This window comes from Leptinotarsa decemlineata, unplaced genomic scaffold, assembly GCF_025532065.1.
Source record: "Leptinotarsa decemlineata unplaced genomic scaffold, Ldec_3_MD MMD2_P_RNA_scaffold_5, whole genome shotgun sequence".
NCBI classification, from domain to species: Eukaryota; Metazoa; Arthropoda; class Insecta; order Coleoptera; family Chrysomelidae; genus Leptinotarsa; species Leptinotarsa decemlineata.
Genome location: NW_027412532.1, coordinates 15,177,276 through 15,196,550, shown reverse-complemented (window position 1 = coordinate 15,196,550; position 19,275 = coordinate 15,177,276). Strand labels below are relative to the sequence as shown.

The 19,275-nt window shown below is 35.7% G+C and overlaps 1 protein-coding gene across 1 annotated transcript; it reads right to left on the bottom strand.

The window, feature by feature from the left end:
* Positions 1 to 1,769: 1,769 nt before the first annotated feature.
* On the bottom strand, positions 1,770 to 17,583 carry LOC111510146 (clotting factor G beta subunit). The gene is made up of 7 exons (XM_074169620.1): positions 17,176 to 17,583; positions 15,844 to 16,167; positions 14,752 to 14,907; positions 11,878 to 11,984; positions 11,698 to 11,807; positions 4,755 to 5,175; positions 1,770 to 2,014 (listed from the first exon to the last, which is right to left on the bottom strand). Exons 1-7 carry the CDS (start codon positions 17,252 to 17,254, stop codon positions 1,859 to 1,861), a joined length of 1,353 nt encoding a protein of 450 aa, XP_074025721.1. The 5' UTR covers positions 17,255 to 17,583; the 3' UTR covers positions 1,770 to 1,858.
* Positions 17,584 to 19,275: the final 1,692 nt, after the last annotated feature.

The following is a 19,275-nucleotide window of genomic DNA, read 5'->3' as shown; positions in this document are numbered from 1 at the left end:
AACAAGTCATACACTGCAGAGCCTTTTGGGAAGTCCAAAAGACAAAGTCGAGAATTCTCGACGAAGATATAAGGAACACATAGCATACTAAAAATATAGAAAACCTGAAAAATCAGCAGTCGCCCATCATATTTTGCAACAAAACCATTCCATAGACTTCAGTTCTTTAAGATTAGTTAGACAAGTTAACAACAACAGGCAACTAGATGCCTATGAGAGTGTAGAAATAAGTAAACATAATAATATTATGAATAACGATAACGGACCAATACCAAATAGCATACTATATAGCTTGTTGAAATAATATTGTTGGGTTTACTGATTACTAGAAAAAGACACATTGTAAATATATTTAGATAGGCAATATTGTGAAACTAATTTTATATAGCTGAAAATTGTTCTATATATAGCTGTAACATTGAAACATACACAAGGATATATTGTGAAATAATAGAAAGGCCAATTGTAAAATTAATTTAGGGTGGTATACTTGTATGGGTGGTATTACTGATTACCTACCTGTATGATGTACCTGAATAGCATAAATAGCTTTAGTTTTGAGTAGTTTCTAGTTTTATCTTCCTCTTGAAGATGGTCACTTGGTGATCGAAACACGTGTCGAGGTGTAAAAATAACGATTTGGTGTTGGGAAAAAACTCCAGTAATATTCATTACTACACCAAAGGTTCCAAACAGTACATCATAAGTACATTTAAATCGGAGTAATTTATACCTAAGTTGCCTATCCTATCATAAATAATTTGGTACCTACATTTTGTATACCTGTAATATCCATGAACATAACAAAACAAAGCTTTTGATATAATGTAGATTTTGGGAACTAGATTATAGATTCAGGAAATGACTATTATTTAGATCAAGTCGTTCGTTGAGGACAATAGAATTAAGATTTTTCTTTGACTTGTTTAATTCCATAGATTTCAACAGATTCATCATTTTACCTTTTTCGCATGTGTGAAGGATCTTTAAATTATCTTTATCTATTTTATGTTTCGAATTTTGAAGATGTTCGTACATTAATTATTTTTTATCCGAAATGGCATGTTCATGTTACCTTGTATTAAAATTTCTACCAGTTTGGCCTGTATATATGGCGGGGCATTCACCACATTCTAGTCGATATCTAGTCGATATATACCAGATCTCTTCCCTTTGCCTGATTTAGGTTTGACAGAAATTTAGGAAATAGATTATTCAATGCCAAACCTAAATTAGACAAAGGGAAGAGATCTGGTATATATCGACTAGAATGTGGTAAATGCCCCGCCATATATACATATATATTGAGTGTTTCATCTCATAATGTTATCCAGATTGGTGCTGAAAATGCAATGAGGCAAGCGTCTTACTTCGAAACATCGGATGTTCGATATTGAGGATGACACCGTTCCATGTAAGTCAAATTTCACCTTTCATTCACCATATTGTGTAGGAATCATGTGAATGATATCTGATTCGATTCCATAATAAATATTCAGAATACAAACTGAATAGGAAAGAGTGTTTTAGTATAATTCATTGTTCATATGTAAGTAGTTGTTTCGAGAGGACTTTTTTCCAGTTTGTGCCTGAAAGTTGATTCATTGAATGATCCACACATCTTTATGAACAATTCATTTTGAAATAATTTGTTTTCTTCTTTCCTTTGGAAGATTCCCACATTCATTTGTATAAAGATGGAGAAGTAGAAATGCAAAATCTTTCTTTCACAATTTAGTTAAATATATGATGGGAATAAAGAACGCACGACACTCATATATTATATTTATCACAATTTCGAGTTGTTTCTGAGTTCAAAATCCATTATTTTGATCGATTCAGTTTTTGTTTTGTTCATCTACCAAACAATACTCTCAATCCATGGTATGTAATAGGACACTCGTGTATAGACTCCAGGACTGTCAGCTCTACCACAACCTATTCCAAAAGATGTGATCCCAACGAGATACAATCTTCCGTCTTGCTGTAGTTGAAGTGGCCCTCCCGAATCACCCTATAATAAAATTGAATGAAAAGAATAGCAATAAATTCAGCAGTTATCAGTAGTAATTGCTCAAAATGTATAGTCACTAGAGATTACATTCAATAGCAGTGTTCATTGACAATTTCCTTGGAAAATTGTTGTGAGTTTTTATAAACGAAGAAGTTATATTTGACACACTTTAAGAAATAATGAAAATTGAAAATGTTCTCCATAAAAGCCCCTAATCCACAATTTACTGGCAGGAAAGTTAGCTGTTCTGAAAATAGATTATTGAAATTGTATGTGTTTCAGTTATATCAGTTTAAAAATATTAGAATAGTTGGATAAATATTGGACTGATAGAAAGTGATGCTCTTCAGAAAGGAAAAATTCAAAAATTGGTCAAGATAAGAATGAAAATCATGGAAATATCGGAAACTGTGAGTGATACGGGGTCAATTGAATGAGAGAAAAGTAGTGCATTTATGTGCCAAATACTATGCCATTTAGAAAGTTTTAATATTCCGAGTAGTTTTGGAGATATCCGAGAAAAACCGAAATTTGAGAATTTTGTTTTAATTTTCTCCTAGCTTCATTTCCAAAGGAAATGTAAAATGGAACGAATAGCACTTTTACGGACTACACGACAACGTAAGCAGAATTTTTCTGCGGCATTTCGTCATTTAGAAAACGTCATCAACTTTGTATTATTATATGGGCCGAAACTAAAGTATACCCCGTATACGACTCCATTTTCTATTGTGAATACAGCAACGTATCACACAATATGATGTCATAATGATTTATTGCACAAAATGGAGAATGATTACTTAACCTGTTTTTCTTCAATTTTAGATAATACGCACTGGAAAAAGTGAATATATTATATATATGATTAATATTCCGGAGAGGTGCATTATGACAAGTCAAGGTTTCCTCTCATACAGACCTACGACTTTGTAGGTACGTGTGGCAGATACCCAACGGAAAAAAACAACAACTAACCCAGCTAATGCCGCGCAGAGAGTTGAAGTAAAACCATCTGGCACCTGTGCAACGTCTTCGACTTGGTAGATTCGTCGCAAGTTATTTCCCACTATGAAAAGCAGAAATCAATTTTGTTTGGTCGAATCGACCAACCGATAGACCGGTTTCGGGGTGTTTGCCCCATCATCAGTACCGGGCATGGTCTCTTCAGAACGATGTGAACCGTCTGAGTATCACGACCAAACAAATATAATTCCAGCTAGTCATGGAATCTCTCTGCAGTTGATTCAGTGGGATACCCACTGCGCCACCTGCAGACAAAGCCAGGAAACAACTCCACAAGCATACTCCGGGGCGGCAGTCAGAATAATTAATAATATTCCGGAAAAGTGCATTATGACATGCTCAAAGTTGTCCCTTTCCTCTCATACAGACCTTCGACTTTGTAGGTACGTGTGGTGGATACCCAACGGAAAAAACAGCAAATAACCCAGCTAATGCCGCGCAGATAAAAAAGAAAAATATTGCAGCACCACATCAGATCTTGATCTGCCAATGTCCTCTCTTTCATAGAATAAAGTGTATGGTGTCTCCGGAGGCTCCAATAAATTCAAGACATCGTCAGAACACTTAGTGACACGACTATTGTCAAACTGAAACCAGTCCGTTTCGTCTTTGACCAATGCGTAATAATGACCAGATTCAACGCCAAAACCACAGTGAACAATGACTGCATGAAGATTTAGTGGTCTGCTATTGATATATATATATATATATATATATATATATATATATATATATATATATATATATATATATATAAAATGTAGAAAGGTTAATGCAGTCAAGCTGCTGGAAAATAATTCCATGAAAATCAAAAAATGAATAGATGAGTACTTCTTGATCATTCCCATATTGATTTCAATTCAAGAGCCACCGGTAGACAGCTCTTTCAGCCTATTGGGCATCGTCAGTACCGGGCAGGCGGTCTTCGATTGAAGACAAAATGAGAAAAGCCAAGAAAGTACTTGATAAAAATAGCTGCGTAAACGCAAACGAAACATAACTGGAACCACCTATTGATGTGACACCCAAGTCAACTTGCCAAGTTTTTATGTCAGTGTCGGTTGTTTGACCAATCAACTGACAACTGCGGTAGCAGAAATTCGGGAAGCTAACCTGAAATGCCATCGGAAAACGAATCCACATGTTTCTAGAAATGATATGAAATCTGGAAAGATTAATGCAGTCAAGCTGCTGGAAAATAATTCCATGAAAATCAAAAAATGAATAGATGAGTAGGAATATATTTCAAATAAGACGATGGGTGGATGACAGGATTATGTCAATAATCCTATAACGTCACGTTCAAAGTTAACAATAGCCGTGATCTGACATTGTAATGGTAAAATTCGTGATCTTATTCCTATCAAAGGATCCCTTTTTCCTTTATCAAGTAGATATATTTTCATCCATACTATCATTATGGAAATATTGGCAACAAATTATTGATATATTGAAATATTCCAACATTCTTTTATACAACAAAATTTTGCAAGGTGATGCACTTTCTGCTCATAAACATTATCTTATAGATATTCTGTCACCTCTACAATCAGTTTGCCTCTCTATTCTTCAGATCTTCAATCAGATATTCAATTTGTAAATCTGAAATCAATCGTGATACTTAATCATGAGATGAGTTTTTGCACTTGTCCTTTGGAATTATGTATCCTTAAATACAGAAGAATATCTAGGTTATGAAATACACACAAAAAACTACCTGGCAAGTGTCTCTTGACCCGTCGAAGGCTCCTGCACAAATCTGTGTTTCTTCTGATATTCCATTCGGCAAGTCTTCCAAGGAAATACTGTCGTAAGCCACTTGACAAACATCATTAGGATAATATTCTAGCTCAACTTTCTGCAACTCTGGACTGCCGATACCATCTGCTTCAACTTTTCCCCATCCCGTAGCTATCAACTTCGTGTTGACAAAATCCTTAAAGTCTGACAAACATATTGGTGCAATATAATCTGAGAAATCAACAGGTCGGTCCAACTGAAGCAATGCGATATCGTTGTACTGTTTTCCTTGGACATAACCCGGATGAGGAATCCTCCTGATTACGTTGAAATCTTCGGAATTCAAAGTTTCCGTTTGGAGAGTAGTAGTTCCAAGTCTGACGTATTGAATGTCACCTCTGAAATGAAAATTTCACCAACATATACATTTGAATTGAAGAATTATTTCGGTTGAGAAGTGTTGAGGCCAACATTGCGTAGTCATAATTTCTTATTGTTTCATAAAACTTGGCAACTCATGATTCAGAAAGAGTTGTTTAGTAATTTAGTCAGAAAATAAATGAAATTGATAATGAAGTTCATATCCGTTTTTTGACTAAGTGATGAATATTTCAAATTTGAAGAAGAATTCAATTGAGAAATATGGAAATGAACAGTAAATATATCAAACAATAACGAATTGGGATGTACCAATGTAGATTGAGAAACAAATTGTAAAGCCATTATAAAAAAACCAATGCAATACCGACCCCTCACTGAAGGGACCCTAGCCTCTAGTCTCTGTTTCAACAGGAACTGTTTCAACAGGAACCCCACACACTGCACTATATAAAGACAGGCATTGAACTTGAACAATGTATTTGAGGTTCAGCTTAGCTCCACTGTCCAATTTTGAGGTTCAGCTTAGTTCTACTGTCCAATTTTGGATCTCGAAGGTTCTGGTTTCATCTACCTGATTGGTTTCATCTACCACAGGTTGAATATAACTGGAGTTTTTTCCCAACACCAAATCGTTATTTTTAACACCTCGACACGTGTTAGTTTGTAATTAGTGAAATATTGTTGAAAATTTGTTTAAAACAGTTGATTTATTGATTTGTTACAATATAAAAGTTAATAAATCGTCATATCACATATAAACACAGTAAGAAAAACACTTTCAAAATACAGTTTAATTGGAGAGTAGAAGATTCCTTGTTAGGAATTACACGTTAAAAGGTAAGACCTCGTTAGTCCTTAGCTCGCACAAGTTTCTCAACTTCTAAGAGTTGTCTTTCGTATGAGGGTAGTAATATTCATTACTACACCAAAGGTTCCAAACAGTGCATCATAAGTGATTTTGTGAGTATGAAAATTGTGTGCACAGGATTCGATGAAGTCGACAAAGGCCGTTTTTGCCTAGTCCTAATTGGCGATGGTTCCACCGGTGAGAAAGTTATCGGAGTGCTTGAAGATATAGTGATCGGTTAGCGAGAGGTCTGGGGCATATGCTGGGTGAAGCAGAACTTGACGCTCAATTCGCAGTGCCGGCTGCTGCTGACGGAGTTTTCCGTACATTTTGTCAATTTCCTCACAATTGGACTCTGCTGTGATCATATCAGCTGCTGACCACTATACAGTAACCATTATCTGGCAACTGGCTTAGTGATACAATAATGTTTTTAAAAAAGGGGTTGGTTGGGTAACAGGATCAATTTTTTCTTAAAAAACTAATGTATTCTTGGGACGTTTCAAATTTAATAAAATTTTTTTGCAGGGCTCTGAGACAATGAATTTCCATAAATATACCTTCCACAAAACTTATATGATTATTATCGTTTCAATTTCACAAGAAATAATGAGTTTTTAATTAAATTAGTCATTGAATAGTAGTTTTTTCGTATTGATAATAATACTATTTTAAAAATCATCAGGCGTATTAGATACATATCTAAAAAATAAAAATAAAAAACATTGCAACAGCAAATTTCCGAGACAACACCAACCCAAAACGACATGAATCAAACGAATGGCTTTATTTGTAATTCTGATGAGGTGGTGTCTGTTTTTTAAACAAAGGCAGAAAGAAAAAGAATGAAGAAATTGAAAATTATTCAGGTATTTTACGCATCAAATTGAATATGCAGTATTACGGCCATCCACATCTCTTGTAGTGTTAACACTATCGCATTTGAGGATATGTATCATTTCGCTCAAAAGTCTTTTGGATAAATATGGTTGAACATCCAGAATATTTGGATGATCAAAGTCAAAAATGTGCCCATGAGAGTTGTGGGGTTTTTTATATTCAGTTTTTTAGAGTCTCTCATGTGCTCTGAAACTCGTGTATTAAGATACCGTCCGATTTGACCAACATAGTATTTCTGACAGTTTCCACAGTTCAATACATACACAATATTGGATTGTATTCTTTGTTTACTGGGTTTTTGCCTTTGGAAAGTACCTGGGTGGCTCATCGGCGTCCAACTATTGTCCTGAACGTCTCCTGTTTTCACAGAGGATCCACATTTCACCACACGTGACTATCCGATCCAAAAAAGGATCGTTTTGGTTGCGCAAAAGCAAAGAAGTGCAGACTTCGGAACGTGACAATTTTCGTGGATAGTTCAAATCGTGGGGCACATACTTTCCGAGCTTTTTGACCTTTCCAATATATTTTAAAACATGGGAAACCGAATGGGAGCTGATACCCAGTTCTTCCACCATCCCATGCTCTGTATGTGATGGGTCAGTCTCCATCGGGGTCCTCAAATCCTCGTTCTGGATTATTGTAGGTTGATATCGACGCTCAACGACATCTCAAGCTGAGAAGGGGGCAAAAAATTATAATTTGGAAACAAAAAGAACAGCATCAATGTATAGAGTACAAAATTCTCTATCGATCAGTATATAACTACGACACAGTAGATTAATATCAATTGATATATGGAGATACAAAAACACATTACATTGATACTGAATACGCCTGAAGAAGCTTTCGTACAGTGAAACACGTGTCGCGGTTTGGTGACCCGTTTCGTATGTGTATTGAAAAAATAAGAATAGAGTAATTATTGATTATATTTTTTGAATATGTAAAAAATTAAAAATAAATGAAAAGTTTCTAGAAAACGTTTACCTACCTATTATTTGAAAAAAAAATGAAAAATTCAATACATCTCAACCGGGGCAAAGTCTCAACTTCTTTTTCTTAGAGAGCTTTATTTGCTCCCTTTCTCAATATATTAACATGATGCAGGTTTCCCGTAGGATGAAAAAATTAAATTAAGAAACACCCGTATACACGTGTTTCAGGCTAAATAGCTCGGTTCGAATGTTTTGCCTAAATACTAGTTTCTGTACTGTATTTTTTTTCACACGATCATCTTGTAACTTAGCTAATTGGACTAGTTTCAAATTTTACCGCGGACGAGATCAGTTGGATATTGAAGGTGTTTTCACTCTTCAGAAACAACAAACATCACCACCTAGTTTGAGAGAATAAATTCGAGCTACAAGGCCGTGTTTGAATGGAACCTGAAGTACTTCAGGCTTACCACCCCGGATTTTGTTCTCTTTATTCGTGACTCCACTCCAGCCGTGAAAGCTTATGGTCTTATATCGCCTCCTAGTTTTTACGACAGACACCAAATATATTTAGTTTTCACTTTGTATATTCAAGAACTGAAAATAATAGTCGAAAATATACAATTTTTTATTTGTTCGTTTTTTTGATAACATAAACACAATTTGAGAATTTCATTTCATTGCTGCTTCACAGGATCAATTACCTCGATGTCAAACAAAAAATTACCGTCAACCAGAAACCTTTAGTGTAGTAATTAATGTTTCTGGAGTTTTTTCCCAACACCAAACACCTCGACACATGTTTCGATCACCAAGGGGTCATCTTCAAGAGAACGATCAAAATGTTTGATATTCCTCTTGAAGATGATAACTAGGTAATCGAAACACGTATATAGGTGTTGAAATAACGGTTTGGTGTTGGGAAAAAACTCTAATAGTATTCAACCAGAAACTTGAAATGTTACCAATTGAACAGATAAGAGTGTAGTGGGCTTTTCAAAAAATATGGTGATTATTCAAATTTTGCGGGCTGCGTACATTTGATTAGCGATTTTTTTATATTGGTACACTCGTTTCGAATATATATTCACAGTTTCAGCTGTATAGCATATTTAGTTTGTTGGTGAGAGGCATGAAAGTTCGAAGTGTTTTGCGTGTTCGGCGATTTTCTGCTATGGGAAATAGGATAAACGAATTTGCATCAAATTTTGTGTAAAAAATGGAATCGAGTGCTCCAAAACACCTGAAATGCCGATAGTGGCATACGGTGATTGTTTTCTGAGTCAGACAAATATTTACAAGTGATACAAGAAGGTCGAGAATAAGCGAATGACAACGCTGGACGCCCCAGCACACCAAAAACTGATGAAAATTTTGAGAAAGTGAAGAAAAATGTTATGGATAATCGTCGAATTAAATGCTTACAAAAACAGATGGAACATTTGCTTGTTTTCTCTTCGATAATAACCTTCAGTGACTTCAATAACAGGATGATCAGCGGAAATGTAAATGTTAAAAGTTGGGTTAGATGTGATATTTACAAAAATTTAAATTTCAGAGGAGAATGCAATTCAAAATACTGGAGCAGCAAGACTGGCATTCAAAATTTCATTCAGATCCAAAAGTTGCCGTGGATGTTGCTTCATGCGTTGCCATACGCATGAAGCGTGTGGTAACGAAGTCCAATGTTCCCAATGGAAGAGCCCAGGAGAGCCAAGACCAAAAAAAGCACGCCAAGTTTGATCTAAAATCAAAGTTTTGCTCAATCTTTTCTTTGATTACCGTGGCGTAGTGCATCAGGAGTTTTTACCACATGGTCGTACGATCAATAAGAAGTATTATTTGGAAGTTATGTACCGCTTGCAAGAAACAATACGAAGAAAATATCCGGTATAGTGAAAAACCAATACATGGCTTTTGCATCAAGATAACGTTGCTCACTCGTCATTGCTTGTTCATAATTGTTTAGCCAAAAACAACACCGTAATCAGGCCTCACCCACCGTATTGACCAGATTTGGCCCCTGAGATTTTTTTCTGTTCCCAAGATTGAGGAGACCCATGAAAAGACGGCGTTTTGCGACGATTGACGAGATAAAAACCTAATCGCTGAGAGAGCTCATGGACATACCTAAAAGTTCATGTCAGAACTACTTTGGGGATTGGAAAAAAGGTGGCACAAGTGTATTATATCTGAGGGGGACAACCTAGGCTTGAAAGTAGATTTTCTGACTGGCCACTGTCAACAAGAATACCTCCATAATATGAGGCTAGTGGACACACCTCTATGCAGGATGTGTAAGTAGGAAGATGAAACTGTCAGGCATGTCCTATGCGAGTGTCCGGAATTATCGTCAATAAGAGAGTGTGTGTTCGGCGAGTCTTGGCCTACACCTGCCGATATAAAGAAGATGTCTTTTAGGGACCTGTCCACCTTCCTGGAAAGGACAGGAATGACGATGACCTAGTAGGACAACTCCTCGGGAGGAGTTGTCCTCCTTAGGTCATATATGAAGAGAAAATGTAAATATTCGTTTTGAGGGAATCCGGCGATTTAAAAAAAAAATTGAGTGTACTTGCGTATTTTAATGCGTAGTTTACGAATCCGATAGAAAAAAAACGGCTCTTTAAAGTTCAAAAAATGGCAACTTTTCAGCCTTCTTTTTCACAAGATAAACTATTTAAAAACACAAGCATTTATTCACTAGGTCATCTTTACACCTTATTCCTCCTTAATTGACAATATTCAATTCAACAATCAACATTTCTCTCATAAAAAACTCAATTTAAAAACGAATGCTTCTTCTGGTAATATTCTTGTATTTCTAGGTTAGTTACTAGTGACATTTCAGAAAAAAGTGGTTGGTATTTGCCGCCGCCTACTATTTCAAATTCGTAGATTTGGATTTTTAGTTTAACGTGAGTGATTAGAAAAACACAAAAAATGAAGACAAAAAACATTTGAATTACTTCAGGAATATTGACAGCATCAGTCGTACCAACTATGCCATTAACCGTAAAATACAGATATATAACCAAAAAGCAGCTCCGTTGTTGAAGTGAAAAGTGTCAAGGAAGGAGGAATACGGTGACCTAGTGAATAAATGCTTGTGTTTTTAAATAGTTATATTGTGAAAAAGAAGGCTGAGAAGTTTCCTTTTCTGAACTTTGAAGGGAAGTAACTTTGTAAATAAGGGAGAGCGCCGCTTTTTTCTTTCGGATTCGTAATCTACGCATCAACATACGTAAGTACACTCAAAAATTGTTTTCAAAATCACCGGGTGCCCTCAAAAGGAATATTTACCTTCTTTACTGATAGTGATGTTTTATTCTCAAGAAACATAACATGTTTACAATAGATAATTTAACATGTTAACTCCAACTGAAATTTCAGGAACTATCGGGATTATAATGCTACCGCTTCTTCCAAAATCTTGCAGCGGCCTCTTACAAACATAGGATATTTCGAAGTATCCATTCAGTGAATACACATGGGTTCTACTTCAATATTCGATAATTTTTTGCACTGAAATTTCAGACGTCAAACTGACATTTGACTGTAGTATGTATACATCTCAAAAATATCAATATTATTCATTCACATGATTTTTCTACTTCCATATTAATTCATTCCATAACATATCCATTGCAATCGCTAGAGGCTAGAGAAATTGTCTTTTTATGATAAACAGTACTTTTGATTATAACAGCTCTTCGTTATTTGTTATTCTACTACAATAAATATTCTCTAAAATAGACATACTGAAAGCAATGGAATTGAAATCAGAAAAAAAGAATCTATTCAATATATCAAGAATGATTTGCTACACAGAGTTTGAAAAAATTGATACTCACAAAGATTTTGCTGTTAAACAATGGGCAGCTGTCAACACGTAATTTTCACTGATCAGGCTTCCCCCGCATAACCACTGTTGTTGGTTTTGTTTTCCATAGCCCAAAGCCGCCTTTATAGTGAAATTCATGAAATAGAAATGAAGATTTCAAAGAAAATCATTCATTCATAATAGATCTTACCATATGAGGAAATTCTTTCTCTCTCGAATTTTCACCGCCAATGATGAAAACTTGAACTTTAGTTTTTCTAGTTGTTCTTTTTCCAATATTGTAATACTCCGAACACTCTGAAAACAGAAGCTATGAATAATTACCATTCAGTATATATTCAAATATACTTTAATTTTTAAATTCCTTCATGAACCGTGGTGAGAAATATGAATAACATAGAGGATGGTCCCAGAAGTATACGGCCCAACAAAGGAAACACAAAATTTTGGAAAAAATGTATTTATTTTCCAACGTAATCTACTTGCAGCCCTATACAAATTTTTCCAGCGACCTTCAATGAGTTTGATACCATTTTTATAATGAGAGATGTATTGCTCCTCAAAATAGCCATTAACTGCCGACATCACTTCTACATCGTAGGAAAATCTGAGCCAATTTTTCAAGTTCAGTAACAGAAAATAATCCGAGGGGATAAATCTGGCGAAAACGGTACATGAGGTAGCAATTCAAACTTCATTTCGTCAGTTTTGGACATTGCGATAATGAATTCGTGGGCTGGTTTATTGCCTTGATGAAACAACATTTTTTTCTCAGACAAACGCGGCTGTTTTTGCTTGATTTCTGCAGTCAAACGTTGCAATGAGTTCGCATAATACCCGTCGTTGATAGTTTTACTTTTTTTAAGATAGTCAACCGAAATTATCCCACGCGCATCCCAAAACACCGATGAAATGACCTTGTCCACAGATTAAACGGTCTTCGCCTCGTTTGAAGGTGGTAGACAATGTTACATGGTGAATTTCATTAGTTAGGACTTCCATTGTCCATCCATGTTTTGCTCAATATATTGTTATTTTGAGCTATTCATTTCAATTTATTTTTTTAATTGTTCTTTCAGGAATTTCAAATCATATTAAATCACGTTAGACAATGGAGGATTGTTCTTTTATCTCGGGTGTAAAGTGATGGACCCACGTTTCATCCATAGTTATGGAACGACGCAACAATTCTGCTTTGTTGCTGTGAAACTTTGTTGAACACTCAATTGAAACATCATCACGACGCTGTTTTTGCTCGAGGGTGAGCAAACGCGGCACCCATCTTGGACACAGCTGTCTCATGTCCAAATTTTCAGATGAAATACGGTGTACCGCACTTTTTGAAATGCCTACTGAGTCTGCTAGCTCGCGCATTTCCAGTTGACGATCATTCAGTACGGCTTTGTAGATTTTCTTCACCGTTTCTGGAGTCGTCACCTCATTTGGTCGACCACTGCGATGCTCGTCTTGGCAGTTCGTACGGCCTCGTTTGAACTCTGCTACCTGATATTTTACTGTTGTTAACGAAAAACCATACTAACCTAGAGTAGAACCCAGTTCAGATTTAATATTGGTTGGGCTGTAGCCTTTCAAGTAAAAGTATTGTAGTCATTACGATCAAACAAAGATTGAACACCTGGATGGCAAGAAGATTTATGGACTTCTGGCAGAATCTTCCAGCATTGGCTCAATCCAAGGCGTTCATTCACCCTTCGAAGCTTGATACCAAACAGTTGTTGGACTACACTAGGGATGAACAGTCCTTTTTACAGGTCACTGTCATTTGAATCATCATATGCAGAGACTCGGACTGTCGGAAGACAGTGTGTGTCATCTCTGTTTGGAAAATGATGAAACAGCAGAGCACATACTTTGTGCCTGCCCCGCTAGGGACCGAATCAGGTTTTTAGAGTTCGGCAGAGTCATACTTTTACCATTCGATCTGTAAGTCCACTCACCATACAAAAATCGGCTTCGTTAAGAAGCTGGGTTTATTTGGTCGAGTGTGAACAGTTGTGAGCCACAAATAAACCCTTGCGGGTTGCGGTGGAGGGTTGAATAGAGCCTTTGGACCTGATCTAACTTAACCTAACCACATTACGATAACCAAATTTCTCCATTTTCACAAAATCATCGAAAACGTTCGCTATTGATGACTGCCAAAATAATAGTAAACAACGCATCGTCTTCAAACGTGAAACGAGTACTTTATAGATTGTGTACTTTCTATTAAAATTATATTTTTCAAACAACTACCGTCATCTCTAGGTCAGGCTGTGTATTTCTGGGACCACCCTAGTAATGTAAGTATCAGAATTGTGAATGGTAGTTTGGGAAAAAGCTCTTTGGCTTTCTATTTCTATATCATTGAACTTTGAAAAATGTGCATACACTACACTGGTAGTTCTTGTATAATACTGAAGAAAAAAGAGATAAAAAGCTTTTCTCCAAAAAACTGAATTTCCCTCTTCAATTCAAATGTGACTGGTAGGATCAAAGTAAATTATAGTTTGAAGTAGATGAACGTTTCGATGATTATGTTTAGATCATCGACAAGTAAATAACCTCCACCGATTCTTCTTATATTTCGGGGATTGTCCACGCCTGAAAATGTTAACGAATTTAAATTATAAGAGTAGATGAATGGGTTTTTCGTTAAATACATATCGTTTCCATACGGCTCTACGTACCTCAATAAATATTTTCGATAACTTTTATAACAATATATTCATTTAAGTTGTTAGAGTAAAACATTGAAATTAATTATAGAAATTTTGAAATAACGAAAATTACTTTTTCATAAAACAAAGTGAACACGATCAAATTGTGAATCAGTTGTTACATATTTATTCACAAAATAGGAATATAGAACTATTCAGGATTGAATAAATACACTAAATATATACAATCAACATTCTTGAACAAGGAGCAAATTGTACACTTGAAAATGGAACATTCACTATAACATTATGGAATGAAAAATGTAATTGATGTTGATAATTTCAAAAAGCGATAATTATTATTATTATAAATTGTTTGTGCCAGAATGAACCATGATACTTACTCTCCTCAAACTTCCTTTTGGGTACAGGAGTTGGTATGGTTACTGGAGTACTGGTAGTGGTTGAAACTGTTGTCAGAGGCGATGATGATGACGTTGTCATACCAAAATCGACATCTACTCTGTTCGGATCTGACAAATCAATATAAATAGGGACTTCTGAAACAGTATTTTCAATGGAATCCTCAAAAATTATGTCTTGAGATTGTGGAGACATGCTTATGTTTTCGTTCCCATCAATAATTCAACTGCTTCTTCGGTGACTTCAGTCACAGGAGGTTCGGAAGAAATGTTTACAGAAACAGATGGAACATTTGATATATTGAAATGTTCGTTTTCTCTTATCACCTCGATAATAACAGTATCTTCAGTGACTTCGGTAACAGGAGGATCAGTAGAAATGTGAATGTTAAAAGTTGGGTTAGATGTGATATTTACAAAAATTTTAATTTCAGAGGGGACTGCAATTCCAAATACTGGAGCAGCAAGACTGGTATTCAAAATTCATTCGGATCTAAAATAATTGCGTTGGTTTCAATTTTCTCATCAGTAGTAGAATTTGAGCATACCATCTGCAAATTTTTGTAACGCGAACACAAAGTTATTGTTTGTTCAGCCGTTTTCTCCACACCCATGCTAGGTTCTACCTCTGAAGAAGATGCTGAAAGTGGAATGACAGAGTCAATTGGAGAGGTACTAGATTGTGTGGTGGCGGAAGAAGCAGTGGTTGAAATACCAGTTGTTACTGAACCAGTGGTTGGAGCTGATCCTGGAGTAACTACAAAAGCGTAGTAGGAGGAGAAAGAGAGACTGCAGAAGGTGAAGAAGTACTCGAAGAAGAAGGTTGGATCATTAATGATTGATTGATAGAAACCAGAAAAGTTGTTATATCTATTGGTGGAGATGTTACTGTAGATATACTTGGTGGAGTCAATGTACTAGTTAACATAGAAGCAGTATCTATAGTAAGTGGTGTCGGTTTCAATAAATCTGCGCTATTACTTCCTGAAACTGTATTAACTCCCACAGTTGAGCTACTCAACATCAGTGATTCATTTATAATGGGAACTATAGGTGAGTTAGAAATTATCGTACCAGTTGTTATGGGAGGCGAAAATGATGGGGAACCTGGCGCCATTGGAGGGTTTGATGCTGATGAGGTACCATTCAACATGAATGATTCGTTCACTGTGAAAACTATAGGTGGGTTAACTACTTGAATGGGTGGTACTGAGGCAATAGCTGCAGGAGGTACCGTACCCGTGGATACAGGAGGTGCAACTGTCATTACTGGAGGGTTCAATGCTGACTGCGTCAACATCATACTTTCGTTTATCAGTGTCGTGAATGGAACGGAGCTTGGTTGTGGTTGTGGTATGTAATTTGGAGACTCTCCATTAGGCGTCATGATACGAGAACCTGGAAATCATGTATTCATTACCAAAAAAAGTAGTATTTAGCAAAATTGTATAAAGTATTACTATAAGCCAGATATTCTCCAAAAGAAATTGGCAATTGACTTGAAGATAATGTCACTTGAAAGGGAAAGCGAATAATTTTGAAGACTAGTACTCTCAATACCGAAATAAAATGATAGCGAAAAATGTATATTTGTCTTTCTAAGTAACTTTTAGTACATTCATATATATTATGCAGTTCACTGAATGTTTTACAGCTTCGTGTGAAAGCTGATTCCCCAGTTTTATGGATATGGTCGGCGTAGTTATATGCCCGACGTTTCACCTACGACTGCGGTAGATATTATCAAAGACGATAAGGCAACGAATATCAAAGCATATCGGTTTTTGCCTCTGGTTTGATCTCATGGTGATGATCATAGCTTTGTCCCTCTTGGTTCAATAGAATGACCTGATAGGAGAGGTACAGGTAGCCTGATTTGATTATCGTTGATTCCTCTTCCTATTTTATTATCGTTGATTCCCTCTTCCTCATCGTGTCTTTGCCCCGAACCATTGTACACAAGGAGATCAAGTCTTCTGTTTACAGAGCAAATCTATCTATCTTTCCCTCTTGTAAAACAAAATGAAAAATTAACGCAGCGATGAATTACTGCAATACAAGAGTGTCCAGAGGTTGTGATTTTGACGGTTATGTTATTGAATGAAACTACCCAGAACTCGAGACTGATAACCTTAGAAGTTGTTATCGTGGACATTGATTAAAAAAAGCAATGCAACATTAGTTTTAAATGATATAGACTTTTTGATTCAGTTTTGTTTTATTCACAGATAAAATGAAATCTCCAAAATCACCATATGTCGATAAGAAAATCATTTTCTGTTATTAAATTCTTTCTGAAACCGATGGACCTTAGTTTCAACTTGACACAATTTGTTCAAGGACACTTCAAAAATGTTTTTGTCTAAAATTTATAGTTTTTGATGATTATTTGTTTGTGGTACTCACCACTTCGCTTACTGGAATTACTCGTACCTGCAAGACAACACAACACAAAAAATGCGAGTGAGATCAACGAGCTGATCATGATGTGCTAACAACTATAAATGTGGCAAATGTGAAATCTAAGGTGATTAAATGGACACTGCATGGAAGCGATCGGAACGGAAGTATGTAGTTTCAACAGAAAAGGTAATTTTCAGCAATTTGGGTGATATCATGGATGATATTCAATGGGGAAGAACATGAAACGACCGGCCTTGTTACCATGCATGTCCCTATTGTATCGAGTTTGTCGGGATTTGTTTGTTCTGGGTTTTTCTCTACACAAGGTATAATTCATGTTTGATGATAGTCATGAAATCTGTTGGAATTTATTTCAAAATTTCATTTTGAATTCTTATATACTTTGAATGATCTTATGATTAAATTAATTCACGTAGATTCAAAGACTGCAGGAAAATTTTCAAGACTCTCTGAGAGCGGCGATTGATGCTGGATTGGAACGGTTGGAAATTATATTACCTTTCAAAAACAGTGTCGGTTTTTTTTGTAGTAAGTTGTTCTGTATTGTTCTATCCATTATGAGTTTGCTTGTATTGTTTTGGTGCTCAATCTGGCGGCTTACTATGCACAAAACGCTACATAATGATCAGTTTGGCTTCAGGCAGGACTGTTTCGTTGTTGAAGCGATACTAAGACTTGTGGCTGATATAGTCGGGGATTTTGAGGCTAGTCAACATACGGTGGTGTCTATGTGTGACTTGAGCAAGGCCTTAGACTGTGTTTATCACACTGTACTATTAGACAAACTACAATTTTACGGTATACGCGGTACTGCATGAAAATTATTCTAATCGTACTTGGTAAGAGACAAGCTATTCTTATAGACAACACCTATTCTGAAATCGAGAACATTCATTTTGGGGTACCTCAAGGTTCTATCCTTGGCCTACTTTTATTAATTGTCTATATCAATGACATATTTCATTACATGTGTCTAATCAAATGTCTTTGTCATGCAGATGCTTGCTTCCTTTATGCTTCTGGCAAGAAACTTGATCATTTGAAAGAAAGTTCACATTATTTTTTAAGAAAAGCTGAAACATGGTTCGTTTCTTATTGTTTGAAACTCAATAAAAACAAAACTCAAAATATTGTTTTTTAACCAACAATACGATTGCTAACAATTCAGGAGTCAAACTACTTTTAAACTACTTGGAATTGTTATCGATGTCAAATTGAAATGGTCAGCGCATATTGAGCACCTAAGTAAAAAATCAAATTCAACTCTCTTCATACTACCTAAACTGAGCAGATTTGCTAACCTGGCGGTTTTGAAAAGAGCCTACTTTGACTTATTCCACTCTCACATCAATTACGGTGTAATGGGAAAACGCTGTAGACTCTGTGAGAATTTTTAGGCTCCAGATACGAGCTTTACGAATAATGTCTAAAGCCAATTATAGTGACAGTTGTCGCCCCATATTTGAAAACCTACAAATACTCACCTTACCGTGTGTTTACATCCTCAATTGTTTGCTGGATATTCATAGAAATAAAGAAAAACTGAAAAAAATAATTCATATCACAATATACCACAATTATATCACAATTGACTTCTGAACGAAATAACTTAGACGTGAAATTATATAATAAATTGCCAGTGCATATTGAGGAACTACCTACCCATAAGTTCAAGATACTAATTCAAAAATATTTAATGTCACATTGCTTCTACTCGGCGGGGGAGTATTTGGAGGCTGGTGTGACTTCATGGGAAACTACATAGTGTCATAACTACAACACATGCCATTGGGGAGCACTCTTCACCCAATTTAATTTATATAATTAAGAGAATTGTAGTCTCGTTTTGGATGTAAATTTCATTTTATTTTATTGTATTATGCTATGTCCTGGACCTACCACAAATAGAATAATATTCTGTACTGTGGCTTAATAAATGAACGAAAATGAATAAATAATATAATAGCGTCAGAGTTTGCTTGGGGGTGGAGCTGTATCTATGGAAATGAGATTCATAAATCATTATAAGTTATTGAGATGTATTCAACTTTCTCTCGTACAGAATAGTGTCCCAATTTTTTG

Coding starts and splice junctions, on each gene's coding strand:
- LOC111510146 (XM_074169620.1), bottom strand. CDS start 17,254: ATGATCAGCTCGTTGATCTCACTCGCATTTTTTGTGTTGTGTTGTCTT. Junction 16,168..17,175: donor TAATTCCAGTAAGCGAAGTG/GTGAGTACCACA, acceptor CATGATTTCCAG/GTTCTCGTATCATGACGCCT. Junction 5,176..11,697: donor TGTTTAACAGCAAAATCTTT/GTGAGTATCAAT, acceptor TTTTCATTTCAG/AGGTGACATTCAATACGTCA.